We start from the raw sequence: 15,664 nt of genomic DNA on the forward strand, positions 1-15,664 counted from the left end.
GTGAGTGAGGGCGCAAGTCTTGGCCAAAGGATCCACTGTCCGAGTTACCTTCTAGTTGCTGTTGTTGTTATTAAGGACATTATTGCATCATTATTATCATTTCAACAACCAGACTGACAGTTACACAGGTGTTCCAGGTCTCTCTCTCTTTTCTCCCCACTTTCTCTTTTCTCTCCCATATTTCTCTCCCCTTAACCCAACCGGTCAAGGCAGCTGGCCGACGACCTTGACTCTGATCAAGGTCAGTGGCTAACAGAGGAAACTGTTGGGTTTCTCTATAATATTGCCAGGTCTCGACCTTACTATGCAAAGTGCCATTAGATAATATACAGTATGTTGGGATTTGGCCCCTTGCTAATAAAACTGAATTTCAATCAAATAATTCACAGTACGCTCAAAATGATTATAAAGATTTGTAAGATTATAAGAAAATATGAAGACAAGAGAAAAGAGTCAATGAAGTCAATGCTATGCTGACTGACGAGTGGCAGAGTGGCAATGGAAAGGAGAAACCAGGAGAGGTGGGATCAGACAGCTGAGCATGGAGTGACTCACACTAGTCGACCTCATGGTAATCTTGTGACTCCTTACGCCCACCCACTCCCTTTGTGTTGAAGCTCCCACTGTTCCCCCCACCCCTCCAAGAACCACCAGTGAAAACTGCGTGGGGATGGGAAATGGAAGAGTCGTACAGAACATAGTATTATCCTGTAACAGTAAAGGCCTGTAACTGTGGCCTTTAAAGAGCCCCTGACATCTGCTGTCACATTCCAACTTCAGGATCCAGTTACATTCCATAGTCACGACAGAAGAGAACAAGAGATTGAAATTGTTCTGTGTTGCATCAGAGGAGGGTAAGATGAATTTGAGGAAAGGAGCGGGAGGTTAAGAAAAAATCGACACCCCCTCACATTACAGAGGAAGCGAGGACTCTTATGTAACACTAGCTGCCACTTTTTTGTGCACACATTGAGGAAAAGAAGCCACAGGAACTGGATACAGACACGTGTCTAAAACGTCATAATCACCACGACATTACGTACACTAACCTCAAAACAATGTTAGCGCAGGTTTCGGTTTAGACAACTATGAATCACTCCTTTTGTCGTCTGTCATTCATCATGTTTCTCTTCATCCTGTTCTGTTCAGTCCCTTTAGCTGAATCATGAGAAAGGGAATTAAAATATAAAAATAAGGGAAGAATACACATATTGACTTTTATACTAATAGTGAGATTAAACGATTGACACCACTGATTCCTGTATGTTCAGTAAGCTTAGTTTATCATGGCAAAAATTATGAATAGAAGCACAGGGGGAAACAACTTGTCTGACACTGCCCGCTGATAATGAAATCTGTCTCCCATGACTTCTGAAATTATGTGGACTGTTGTTGTTCTGTAAATGGTTCTAAAGGAGAGTAGCTGCCCTCAGCCAACCTCATGTGAAATAACAAATTATGATTTTTATATTGCATTTTAACTTTATATTATAGTGATTATAAGGGATTTCGGGGTGTTGGTAGGTGGGTTTTGTTCCCTTCAATATCTGGCCTGTGGTCTTTATTTCAACAATAATATATGTATAAAAGTGAAGCTCATCTCAGTCGCAGAACTTTTTCTTATAGTTTTTATTAGGCCGGCTCGTCTCTTTAAGGATGCAGTACACATTACATTAGCTCAATTAACACTGTATTTCCAAGATGTGGAAGCCGACATTTTTTTATATTGATTATGTCATATGTCTGTGACATGTTTCACTGGAATTTTTTTTTCCTGAATTGAGACGTTATTAAAAATGGTATACGACAACGAAATCAATCGAACAATATACACTGTAAAGTCTAATTAGTTGACCTTACTTAAAAAAAGTATGCAAACTTGTTGCCTCAAAAAAATTAAGTCAAGTTATCTTAAGATTAGTGAGTTAGAAAAGCTTGTTTATTTTAAGTGTGCAGTACTAAATCAAGTAGTACAACTAACAAAAAAAAATTAAGTTCATGTAACTTAATAACCATGCGTAGTGTTAAGTTAATTTTTTCAATTTGTGCGGACTGCTTGATACAAATTTAACCCCGCTTAGAATTACTAAATACCTACAACTTACTACTCACTAATTTTTCAAGTTCACTTAAATTAAACAAACTAATTACCCTTAATGGGTCCTTGTCCTTTTTCTCTCTCTCTCCCCTATTTCTTATCTATTTTTAGCTAATAAAGGCAAAAACACCACAAAAATATACTTTAAAAGAACACTCACTAGGTTGATTCAGCTGCATTACAACATTTATTAAAAAAAAAAAATAATTGCATCATTTACAGATCTAGGCTGAACAATAAACATCACCATTAGCAAACCAGCATAACATGGTACAGACTTGAATGGATTTTTTTTTTTTAAATCCAGACAGGAAGAGAAACACGGGGTCATGCTGCAGCTGACATTTTGTATAAATAAAATATAACAAACATCCTAAAGTCACATTTAAAGCCTGAATCCAAGTGGTTATATTCATTGTCAATGAAATGTTTCTGTCTTTTAATCATTGTTGGACAGTTTGGGGGACAGTTTTCTTATTCAATCTTTTGACAAGAGTGAGATTAGAGGATCAATGCCACCTTCCATTAAAATATGAAGCAGCATTTATCTTAGCTTAGCACCAAGACTGGTAACAGAGGGAAACGGTTAGCCTGGATTCCTGTGGCGTGAAAAACAGCCACATTTCAACCGTTCAGCTAGTAAAATAAGCATGTAAACAAAATGCCACACTACACCTTTAACATTAAGCCCACGAGCCGTTTGTGTGCACGTCCACTGAACCAAAACTTTCCCCTGGTGGGAATTAAACTACGACACTGTTCCAGGGGCTGGTGCCATTCTTTCAGACATAAAAGGCCCTTGTACGTACAGACATGACATCCTTAACAGATAAGTAGAATCCGTCAATTGAAACAAGCCAGCTCATTTGCATGAAAGCATCAAACTTTATCTGATAACATGAGAACATTAATATAACTTGCAAATTGCTGACAGCTGATGGCTCTTTACTAGTCTAATCCAGGAGACTGTTCTTCAGAGTTAACAGTTTTGGTGGGAGGTTTTTCTTTCCCAGTCCAAGCATCACAGTCTGAATGAAGTTGAGTGTATTTGCCATGCATTTTGGGTAATCCAAATGCAAAGCAAATGTAAGCCCAAACAACAGACAAACTGCCTGAGGCAAGTTTTTAATACGATCCATGACGATACCTCCCTCCAGAATGATGGCAGTGGAGATGGGCTGGAGGTCCACTGAACTTGGACCCTCTTGAGGACTATCTTCACTGACAACTGTCAGCACACCAACAGTGATACATTCTAGGGCCTCGTCTCTTGCTGTATCCTACACACACACACATTCTTCAGTATTGGCAATTTATGCTTTTCTAAAACATTAATTTTTAGTGTTGAAAGCATTTGCTAGAGAATATGGTTTTAAATATGTGTTAATACATGGATTGTCCAACAAAATAAATTTGGTATGGTTAAACTGAAGCTATGGTGCACAAGGTCCATATATTCTTGAACAGTGACACCAACCTTTCTACCTAGACTTCTGCTCCTTAGATTTAAAATGAATTAATGTACATTTTTATGTACGGGCTATTTAAATACCTCTCATATTAGCTGTGGAGTACAAAATGTATGTTGTATATTGTGCAGATAGAATTACATCTTCTGTCAGCACAGGTAGTTTTATATTATGCACACCAAACTTTTACTTATGTGCAAGTACTTACAGAGCATGTCTTGAAGAATTCACTGGAGGCGTCACCAAGTAAAATTGGAATGCCTTTGAGGACAACAGAGCGAAGTACTGTCACGTCTGGTGTCTAATGATACAGAGAGAGAGAAAAGACCAGTTAACAGAGTTATTTGGCACAAGCACAGGTCAGACAGAAAATAGAACAGGTTGGTCTGGATCATCTCATTTAGAACTTGATTGATAAACTGTCATACAGATCAAAAGCAAAATGAACCTACTTACCATCCAGCTCATGTGCTGCATCAGCTCACTGAGTTTCCGGCCAACAGTTCCCTTTTTTGTTTTGTTTTGAAATTTCGATGAACTGGTGTACTGGTCCAGAGCCTCAAAGAAGTCTCCCTCAAGATTCTTACTGGCGATTCTATTAAACTCGGCAAACACCTTAAAAAGTAGAGAGAGGGGTGGGTAGGGATGGAGAGATGGCAGAGGTGTTAACATTCCAACAAGTGTGTTTGGATTTCCAGCGACACACCTTAAATTTGTTTTTGACTGGCATTATTTTATTGGTTGAGAACAAAAATATCTTACCTGTCTCTCTGTGAAGAGTGCTGGCCATCGTTCAACCATGTTGTGTACAGCAGGCTCCTTTTTTACAATTTCTGCAGCAAATCTGCTTTTTAACCAGCAAAAATGTATGCAAAAAGTAGTAATAATAAAATGTTGTATTGCAAAACAAACGGTGTACAATCCTTTACACATGTATGTTAAATGTTATATCCAAGCATATTTTATTATGCATATAAGTCTGATACATACCTCTTGAGAAGTTGAAGTTGAAGGGTATTCATGCACCTGGAAAAAAAATAATATTACCTTTAATTCAATTGGATAAATTAACATTTTACACTTACACACACAAGCGTAAACTAAAAGTAAAAGACAAGCACTTGCTTGTCCAAAGAGGATACAAATCTATTACAGATTGTGGTCACTGATTCAACAGTTTTGGAAAGTTTAGTAAGCACATTTCAGTCGGGAAAGTACTGAATACACAAGCAGCAGAGAGAAAAAAATGTAATTTAAACAGTGGCCACTGAGCAGTAAGAGCCGTGCGACACACATCCACCAGAAGTATATAAATTAAACTAAGCTTTAAGGTGAGTGAAGGATTTTTTAGTCCACACACAGACAGAAATCCAACCAGCCGAGACTTCAGGGGACCTTGCTTGGCTCAGCACGGCGCTGAAACTCGACGTGCATCCGGGGAAGTAGTGTGTGCTCACCGGGACAGGCTCCCTCTCTCTCGCACGACCACTCACACAGCAGAAACCTCCGGTTAAGGGAGCTACGTGGCTAATGCTAACGTGCGTTAGCTTAGCTTCCCTGCCAACTATTTATGAAACTCCGCAGAAACTGAATAAAACCCGCCTGCACTGTTTCATAACCCACTCACACTGATGACAGGTCGAGTTAAACCCTTAGTTCACCGACTGAGATGTGAAAATAGTCCGTTAAAGTCGTTTTTCCCACACTGGCCTGCCCTACAGAGGCAAACTAACGCTACTTAGCATCACGCTAACGCTACTTAGCATCACGCTAACTGCTCACTCATTCATTTAAATGCCAGTATATAATGACAAGAATACCACCGGGATCAAATATAACTAGCAGAAAACACAAGGAAAGCCATCAACAGTATTTCCACATTTAGCATCAGCAGGTAACAGCAGTTAACTTATCATGTTTCACTATTTTAATTTTAAACTTAAATGATGAGTCTGGAGTGTATAAGTTAGCATGCTGGCTAAACCTCCATATAGAGTGATCCATCACTTACCTGAGATGCAGATGAAAGAGGCTGAGCTGAGTTGAAGCCGAGTAGTTCATGCAAGTCAAAATGCCAGCAGCCAATCAGAGTCCTCCTGGCGAAGGTGTCCAACCACATCCATCAGAGCAGGTGCTCCAACACACACTGATTCATCCGCTCACCTCTCTCTCTCTCTCTCTCTCTCTCTCATGCTCCTCTGATGTTTTCTAATCACTCACACTTAGAACTGATCTCAAACAAACACAAAGTAAACGTCAGTCCGTCAGTGAAACGTCAGTGAAAATTTCAATTAAGTAAAAACATATGAACACTTGAAATATTAAAAGTAAAAAGTAGCATACTCAATAGAGGAAAATGGCTCTTTTGATTATTATTATATATCACGTATATAATTACATATGCAGTGATGTAAAACATATAATGTTTCCCTCTGAAATGTAGTGGAGTAAAAGTAGAAAGTAATATGAAAAAAAACCTCAAGTACTTAAAGTACTTTGTACTTAAGCGCAGTATTGAGTAAATGTACTTAGCTACATTCCAACACAGAAAAAAAGCACAATTATCAAAAACTTACTTTTTCTAAATGAATCCAGCTCAAGCAGACTGAGCTGGTGAGATTTTCCAACTACAAATTACAAGTAACTTACTAAAAGCGAGTGTTAATAGCATTTTGATAAAACTGATTTAAGTCAATTTACTATTTTTAATTAAATACGATGTTTGCATTTAGAGTGTAGCTCTTGTATGTATTTACATTTGTCTTGAGTCTTGTTATAATTGCAGTTACTAAGTGTTCTCTTTACACTGATTTTTAAATCTGGTAAAGAGGAAAGTGACCAGAAACTCACTCACACGCACATCTGTTGTTGTGTATTTTCCATTGCTAGCCTCGGGGCATTTGAACTTCAAAGTTGCCTGTTACGCTTTTAGACTCGATGTCCCGAAAAAACCCGAAGGATGCCCAGAGGTTCAAAATGCTGGATTTGTTTTGCAGAAGAGGCTTCATGCACTCTGTCCTGAAGTGTGACAACTAAATAACGTGCTTCCATGTCAACACACAGAAACTTAGATAAGGTTTTACTCTCACTTATCTCGTCCCTCGCTCCTCAATACTTCAGGCCCTCTGTTCTCAAAAGAACGGAGCTACTTCTGCTACATCCCTCATTTTCGACTGTGCGACAATTGCCGTTGCAAAGCTTCATTATCAGAGAGGATTCTGTTTTTTCCGCCTTTAGATTGCAGATAAACAGTCACATTTTTCATGTTCCACACAAGTTATTTTGACGTGAAGCACAAGTTTGAATATTAACATTGATAACTCTAGATCACAACTTTGTTATTATTTTTAGGAACACTTGGACCCACTGTGACGTGTGTTAAATGTCTGCTGGATAACAGGCTTATAAACAATGTATTAACAGTTCATAGATCACTCAGCGACTCCATGTCAGCAATATTCAGATTGTTTCCCCTTATTCTGAATGAAACACTTTTTTATTATGACGTTTACAGAAGTTGCTCATATAATATTTAATTTATATCCGTGCACATCACCTCACGTCACCATTACACCCCACTACCTTTCGATGTGTGTGTGTGTTTCTGTGTGTGTGTGTGTGTGTGTGTTTGTGTGTGTGTGTGTGTGTGTGTTTGTGTGTGTGTGTGTGAGAGAGATCGTGTAACTGTAGTAAAACTGATATCTGATGTGTTTGTTGACAGTTCAGCTTCAGAAGCTCAGTCTCTGTCTCACAGTTTTCAGAGGCTGCATTTCCTGAGGTATATTTTACAGGTCACTGCTGCTCTCTGGTGGACAAATGTATGTATTTAATTTAATAGGCTTTATCTGATAATTTAAACAAAAGTAATTTAGAAGTATAGGTATATTATGTACAATGTAAGCAAAATATTGACAGAAGTAGTAATATAAAAAAAACTCGATTTTTAAACAGGGCCTGTCAAGGTACAGGTACAAATCAGAAAACCCCATTCAGGGTACTTGCTCCCATTTTTAACAGACGGTTGGAGGTCCTATTGTATTTCGAAGGATTTGTATTTCCCTTTTGAGGCTTTTTAAGAAAATTAAAATAAAGGATCGACGTTGCGTGACAGACACAAGAAGGAAAGCCTTTCTCCTTTACTCTTGTATTTTTTTTGACTCGAGTATTTTATTTGACTCTTGTATTTTATTTTACTATTGTATTTTATTTGACTCTCATATTGTGTTTGACTCTCATGTTTGACTCTCATGTTTGACTCTCATATTGTGTTTGACTCTCATATTGTGTTTGACTCATATTGTGTTGCCTCTCATATTGTGTTTCCCTCTCATATTGTGTTTCCCTCTCATATTGTGTTTGACTCTAATATTGTGTTGCCTCTCATATTGTGTTTCCCTCTCATATTGTGTTTGACTCTAATATTGTGTTGCCTCTCATATTGTGTTTCCCTCTCATATTGTGTTTGACTCTAATATTGTGTTTGTCTCTCATATTGTGTTTGACTCTCATATTGTGTTGCCTCTCATGTTGTGTTGCCTCTTCAGACGTCCTGCCGGTGGAGCCGCTGTGTTCAGCAGCTCAGTGGGAGCTGTGTGTAGTGGTGACGTGTCTCTAAAGTTTCCCCTCCTCTCTCATGCTGCTGCCTGACGAGCCACACATTGGCTGTGGCACAGTGAAGAAGAAGAAGCAGCAGCAGCAGCAGCAGCAGAAGGATCCGACCTGTGGACGCCTTAGCCTTCATACGCATCATGGGCAGTGAGTATCTCCTCTTTACTCAACCTGTGTGACACTGGAAACCACAGCTTTCTCTACAATAACCCACACGACGGATGGGGGCTGTTTTAACAACTTGGTTCGCTGACTGTGTGAGCGCCGGCTGTGGAGAAGCAAGCGGCTAGCTTTCGTTGCTAACTAGCTAGCTGAACATTTGCCTTTGTGCTATTATTATGAGCCATTTCCGATCAGGAGACGTTTGTGAATTGAATGAGGGTTGGGTGGTATTCCTATTATCAGAGTTGTGTGCTTGTAGTGGGATTGTGTTTGATTTCGTTCCCCGCTGGCGTCTGGACACGTCTCGTAAGCTAACCGGCGAGCTAACCAGCTAGCCTCTCATTCAAAGACATTGACAGTCTAGTGATGACGACGCATAACAGCGCCGGTATTGTCTCGGGCTCAGGATCGAGATCAGCTGCCTGCTCTTCTCTGTCAACACGTCACAAGTATCATGTAAAGAGCCAGAAGATCAACAGGGGACATTATGATACAAAAACCCGCTGTGTGACATTACATCTCTTCGGTTTTGATTTGTGAAAAATCTCATTTGACTTGAGTCCGCCCCCCATTCACTGCCACGTCCTCCTGACCACCAGCTATTATTTCCACTTTTAACTCTCATCTCTGCTTGTTTCCAGTCAAATTCCTAGAGGTGATAAAGCCCTTCTGTGCCGTGCTGCCAGAGATCCAGAAACCCGAACGAAAAGTGAGTATTTTTTAATCACATCCACGTTTTATTCTGTTATAGCAGTGCATTTATTTTTAGCTTTATGCTGGCTTTGCTTTAGCTGCAGGGTAAACTTGTGCAAATGTGCTTAACCAACAGATCCAGTTCAGAGAGAAGGTATTATGGACTGCCATCACTCTCTTCATATTCCTGGTGTGCTGCCAGGTAAGAGTCACCATCCCTCATTCCTCCATAGTCTCTTGCTTCAGTCATCTTCAGTTGTGTGATGCATTTGAATAGGAAAACAATACAATCATTGACTGTAACACCTGAGTGATTCAATCATGTTATGTCATCACCAAGTCTTTGACAGACTAATGGTTGACTATTCTCTGTTAATCTATAGTGTTTATTTAGCATGTTTCATACACATTGTCCTAGAATCTGATTACGGGCAATCAAGTTATGCCTTGATTTGGGTCATTAATACTAGAGAAGCACTTAATAAATACAGATTATTTACAATTTTGTTTTAAATTAGTAAATTGTTTCTATCAGACACAAATGTAAAAGTCCATTTAGGGTGAAAGGTAACCGAGAAAAAACCCTGTTTCTAAGTTTCAACTAAGAATGTCTGATGCTTTTAAAACATTTAATTAATTAACTGTTGCTTTTCTGACAATATTGATTAGCTGATTAGTAACAGTGTTATTAATAACCTGCAGTGAAATTGGGAACACACATTATGAGAATGACGTCTGTGTCTGGACAATAGTCAAACTATCCAAACTGAAATATCACTACAAGCGAGTTTTCTTTGATTGCATTTTTTTAAATCAATTGTTGTAAATGTTACTTACACTTTTTCCTCCAGATCCCTCTCTTTGGGATCATGTCCTCAGACTCCGCGGATCCTTTCTACTGGATGAGAGTAATTCTGGCCTCAAACAGAGGTATATTTCAGCTAACAGCAGAATAAAATATAAAAAGCACGTCTCCCCTCCTGCTGAACTAACTCACGTATCTGCCTGCAGGTACGCTGATGGAGCTGGGTATCTCGCCTATTGTCACCTCGGGCCTGATCATGCAGCTACTGGCCGGAGCTAAGATCATCGAAGTCGGAGACACACCAAAGGACAGAGCCCTCTTCAATGGAGCTCAGAAATGTAAATATACTCTCATCATTTGTAAAAACTTGTTTTTTACTATGATATTCATGGACTAATGTTAGTTAATGATTTTCAGTGTTTGGAATGATCATCACCATTGGTCAGGCCATCGTATATGTAATGACCGGCATGTATGGAGATCCCTCAGAGATGGGAGCTGGAATCTGTTTGCTCATCATCATTCAGGTGAGAACCAATCCAGGAGCCCTTTGGCTATCTTATGCATTTCAAATAAAAATATTATAATGTGATAACAGAGCATTAAAAAACTAAGATTTGGATCATGACTACATTTTCGTTTTATGTCTTTTTCAAATGATGTTAGCTTAGATCAATTCAGCTTGTGTTTCCCAAATGTTAGATTAATTGAGTTGTCTCACAAAGTAAAATGTGTTCCAGTATAACTTTGTATTCCTTTAAAGGGCAGACACAAATTAGATTCGGTTATTAGAACATATGGTTCTCAGAATCAGCGACTGCGACTCCAAAAAAAGTGAATAACTGGATTAGTGAAACAGTTTCACGTGTCTCTCGACTGACTGTATCTATGGTGTCTTCTTCTTCAGCTGTTTGTAGCTGGGCTCATTGTGCTGCTGCTGGATGAGTTGCTCCAAAAGGGTTACGGTCTTGGCTCAGGAATCTCACTGTTCATTGCCACCAACATCTGTGAGACGATCGTCTGGAAGGCCTTCAGCCCCACAACCGTGAACACTGGAAGAGGTAACAGGCCACAAAGTGGTTGTAAATATTTGCGATATTTAAAAGCCACCCTAGTCATTAATGCCAACCTGCTGCTATACTGCAATCTGCAAAAATGTGACTCTCGTTTGTGACTTGTGTTTTCTAGGAACCGAGTTTGAGGGAGCCATCATTGCTCTTTTCCATCTGCTGGCGACTCGCACAGACAAAGTGCGCGCTCTGAGAGAAGCGTTCTACAGACAAAATCTGCCAAACCTCATGAACCTCCTCGCCACAGTATTCGTCTTTGCTGTAGTGATATACTTTCAGGTGAGACACTGATATACCTTTTGTGCTATAAACCTGCTTCTGTTTTTTAAAAGGTGAAGAATTTAGTAACATATTCAGGAAATACTCACGGTTCAGATACTCACTGCTCTCCTACACATTTTCCTTTTGTCAAAGGGATTCAGGGTGGATCTGCCCATCAAGTCCGCTCGCTACCGTGGCCAGTACAACACCTACCCCATCAAGCTCTTCTACACCTCCAACATACCCATCATCTTGCAGTCTGCTCTGGTCTCCAACTTATACGTTATCTCCCAGATGCTCTCCACACGTTTTAGTGGCAATTTCCTGGTTAATTTGCTTGGAACTTGGTCTGTAAGTATACATTTAATCTGAGCTTTTTACACACAAGTTTCTGTTCAGTTTCTTAAAAAATGACTCCATAATTACTTGACTGTCTTACAGTTACTAGCTTCCGTGACCTCATATTCTGCCCATTAAAGCATGTATTTCTTTTATTTTCTCATGTTTATAGGACGCAACGTCAAGTGGCCCAGCCCGTGCCTATCCTGTGGCTGGTCTCTGTTACTACCTCTCCCCACCGGAGTCGTTCGGCTCAGTTCTAGACGACCCGGTTCACGCGGCCATCTACATCGTCTTCATGCTCGGCTCATGTGCATTTTTCTCCAAAACCTGGATTGAAGTCTCTGGCTCCTCTGCTAAAGATGTAAGTTGTAGCTCTTACTGAATAGTTGATGGTGTTGACAGTCCATTCCAAACAGACTGCTTCAAAGCTCTGATCTTTATGTTCAACTAGGTGGCAAAACAGCTGAAGGAGCAGCAGATGGTGATGAGGGGACACAGAGAAACCTCCATGGTGCATGAACTGAACAGGTAAAATCTAAAATCTTAGTCTTATACAAATGTATTTTTGCTTTCACACCTCATTAGCTGCATTAACCACACATGGAACAAATGTATCAGGTAGAATGGTTATAAGCCATCATCATGAATTTACATGATCTAATCCGCTGTCTCATTACAAAGAAATAGAGTAAAATAAAACCATTCACAGAAAAGCGCTTTGCAGGCAATAGTCCAACACAATACGTATCATGCACAGATCCATCACACCTTTACCATCATCATGAATCATGTAACTTATTTTATTTATATATTAAATATTTTATTGATTTATTTAGGTATTATATAATATAATTGAACAACATGCTTGTTTCACATTGTTAATAATAACCACCTGTAAGGTGTAAGCACCTGTAACTACTTACTGTGTTTTTCAAACTAGATTCCGGAAGAAATAAAATAAATAATAAATAAATGTAGAAATAACAATAGACCTTTTAATGAACAGCATGGTTGTAATAATTGAAATGCATGATGGGATTTTCTTTGAAATTATCTTCTACAAGATTTAGTTAGTTGTTTGAGAGCTATGTGTAAACATGTCAAAGCTTGAGCTACAAGCTAATTCGAGGTAGTGCACCGTTCCAAGAATGCAACTTCTTATTACTGATGTTCCCTCAGTTCTCTGCAAATTCCTCATTTTGGTGTGTATCTACACAATTTAAAAGAATAGTTCAATATTTTGGAAACTGCTTTTGTCCAGGATTACTATTTCTCTATCCAGCTGCTGTATCTTCATATTTAAGAGACATACATGAGGTTTTCCTCATTTAACTCTCAGCAAGGACTCTAGTAATACCAAAATGTCAATCACAATCATCAGAAATGTATTAAATAGCCTTTGTTGTGTATTAATATTGTCACACTCCTGTTGTTGCATTCTAGGTACATTCCTACGGCTGCTGCCTTTGGTGGACTGTGTATCGGTGGTTTATCGGTGATGGCGGATTTCCTCGGAGCCATTGGCTCTGGCACCGGTATCCTGCTGGCTGTCACCATCATCTATCAGTACTTTGAGATCTTTGTTAAAGAACAGAGCGAAATGGGCAGCATGGGGGCCCTGTTCTTGTAGAGAAGCCAATATCCTCTCACCTTCAACCAACTTTTTATTAGGACGATCAACCTTGCAATATTTTTTCCATCCATGTGAAGCGCCTCCATCGTCAGCTCTCCAGTTGCAGGATAGTGCTTGAGGAACCTCCTTAGGAATCTCGGTTGAAACAGGACGTTGGTACAACTCCACAGCTTGTTGCTCCCTTTACATATCTTCCAACGTATCTTCTCAACAAAACAAAAAAGACATTTCAGTTGTATTTCATCAGGTTTTCTAACTGACTCGAGATCAAAGCCCTCCATGTTTCTTGTTAAGGCTTCATTTGGGTATCAAATGAAGTCCTGTGGGAGTTTGGTTCTTATTTCAGAGCGACGTGAGCGCTTCAGTATGCAGGCACACTCGACTTGGAGGATGTCGATCAACTGCCTGCTGTGTGCGTACAAGCCACGCTACCATCTGCTTCATGTTAATTTAGTTTTCACTTTTACTCTCAACTTTATTTTATTTTTCTCTTGACCTGTCACTCGGGTAAAAGTGTGGAAGAGAACTGAACTGTCAGACTGTTGTGTACTGTACATTTTTCTGTGACTCTGTTTTAGGTTTTATTTGAACAGGGTCTTGTAAGAAGAGGATGTGAAGCTCATATTGGGCTCCAGCTGTCAAATGAAACTGTTCATCGTATGACTGTGAACAGTCATACGATGAACCATTCATGTCTTAATGTATGGCATTCCCAGGGAGCTGCAGTATTAACACACGTCACATTCACTCTTGTTACCCATGTTTTGTTTTGATTTTTAATTGTTTGCTTTAAGCATTCTTTAATTAATCACTTTTTCCGACGCAACATATTATTATTTCTGTACATAGGCCATGCATTGAAAAAATGTTGAGTTCGTATTAAGTGTAAGATAAAGTCTTTTGAATATGTAAAAAATAAACACATTTCAGAACAAACTTATATAAAAACAAAATTTGTGGATCAAGACTTTTACTTATTATACATTGCTTAAGTTGTGTCTCCTATTACTATGACACAGTTGATACCTTGACACATTTTGATGTTTCCAGGCTCTGTTGAACACAGCTCAAAATACATGGAGGTACTTTATGTTTTTTGACTAGAAGAACATTTTATTTCTGGTGCTATTGACTCAATACAATAGGTCAGTTATGAATTTGGGCACAACAAATAGACTATTTAAAAAAACTATTTGTCTTGGTGATCACAATTGAATACTATCTGGTATTTTATTTCAATATATATATTGTCCCATTAATTGTGATCTGAAGTACATGAGAACACTTTTTTGTGAAATTCAGGAGTCATTTGAGTGACATGTTAATTCATGTTTTTATCATGTATCCTGTGATTTATTTTTTATAGATTATAATCACCTGCCTCTAAATTGAACTGGAGTGGTAATAAATCAATTTGATTCAATTGAATTAACTAGCAACTGTATTCAGATTATCAGAATTGCTACAGTCATTTTTTTAAAGCGATAATGTTTAGCATTAGTTGGTTCCAACTCCTTGAATATCAAGACCTTTGATGCTTTTCTTTGTCATTTTTGACAGTATTTGAGTATCTGTGGGTGTCAAACTTTCTGACTAAACAGGAGATTTTAGGGTGTTAACTTGACCTTCACTCTAGTTTCTGACATTTTATAGACCCAAAATGTACTTGGATAGATGATCATCTGAATAGTCAATAATGAAAATAATGTTTAGTTGCATTGTTAAACATTATTTTTTAAAACATTGGTGACAGGCTTATTGTTTTGGATACTTCTACATTTTTCCTCCTTATTCTCGTTAGAAATATAAATATTGTATTTATAACAGAAGCTATTCATAATGTAAATGCCTCTTTTCAAGAATACCCTGTGCTTCAATTTCTTAAAGAAACTGTTGAACTAAAAACATCATATTGCAAGAAAGGAGCTGCACAAAAAAAAAAAGAATTCTGTTTTCCGTATCATCTTTTGAAAGACTGTTCTGACTAGTTTGGCCTGTGGGAGGCAGCAGTGCGCCAAGGAAACGTCAGCGGAAAACGAAGAGATGAAGAAGGTGAAACAACACGAAACTCAAACAATTACAATAAGAAAATTTATAATAAAGATAATAAAAGCAATAGACATCACAAGCTTTTTAAGATGTGTCTTAAGAAGGCTCTGTCTCCATAAGCTTTCCAGCCTATACTTTGATTTGGTTAGTGAGACACACACAAAAAAAAGCTTAGGAAATAGAGAAGAAATGTATATAATAAACAGCAACTCACGTTTTTGGCTATCGACCTGTCACAGTAAAAAACAAAAGACGTATTTGAGGAGTGAGGAGATGATTCTGTACTCAGGGAAATTAGGGAATCTTGTGGAGTTTAAAAAAAAACATGCTTAACCTTTCCTCCTCTTTCATAGATTTGATCCTAGATCTGACTCCTCTCAGCGGGGACATCAACTGGAACTTACCTCATCTGCATGGAATAATCAGTGGTCCTTGTGTGAGGAAATTTAAGGACACCGTCTCCATTTCTATCAT

General features: G+C 38.6%; 2 protein-coding genes across 2 annotated transcripts; one reads left to right on the forward strand and one right to left on the reverse strand.

Annotated features, from left to right (window-relative positions):
* Positions 1–2,313: 2,313 nt before the first annotated feature.
* LOC133000530 (uncharacterized) lies at positions 2,314–5,619 on the reverse strand. Its single transcript, XM_061070476.1, has 6 exons — positions 5,579–5,619; positions 4,558–4,593; positions 4,330–4,411; positions 4,024–4,182; positions 3,776–3,868; positions 2,314–3,378 (listed from the first exon to the last, which is right to left on the reverse strand). Exons 2-6 carry the CDS (start codon positions 4,587–4,589, stop codon positions 3,052–3,054), a joined length of 693 nt encoding a protein of 230 aa, XP_060926459.1. The 5' UTR covers positions 4,590–4,593; positions 5,579–5,619; the 3' UTR covers positions 2,314–3,051.
* Positions 5,620–8,215: 2,596 nt separating this feature from the next.
* Positions 8,216–14,094, forward strand: LOC132999995 (protein transport protein Sec61 subunit alpha-like). The gene is made up of 12 exons (XM_061069814.1): positions 8,216–8,322; positions 8,979–9,046; positions 9,167–9,232; positions 9,882–9,960; positions 10,042–10,173; positions 10,253–10,362; positions 10,743–10,896; positions 11,024–11,184; positions 11,320–11,517; positions 11,678–11,869; positions 11,960–12,036; positions 12,952–14,094. Exons 1-12 carry the CDS (start codon positions 8,316–8,318, stop codon positions 13,136–13,138), a joined length of 1,431 nt encoding a protein of 476 aa, XP_060925797.1. The 5' UTR covers positions 8,216–8,315; the 3' UTR covers positions 13,139–14,094.
* The last annotated feature ends 1,570 nt before the right edge of the window (positions 14,095–15,664 follow it).

The sequence above is a fragment of the Limanda limanda genome, chromosome 4 (assembly GCF_963576545.1).
Source record: "Limanda limanda chromosome 4, fLimLim1.1, whole genome shotgun sequence".
Lineage (NCBI taxonomy): Eukaryota > Metazoa > Chordata > Actinopteri > Pleuronectiformes > Pleuronectidae > Limanda > Limanda limanda.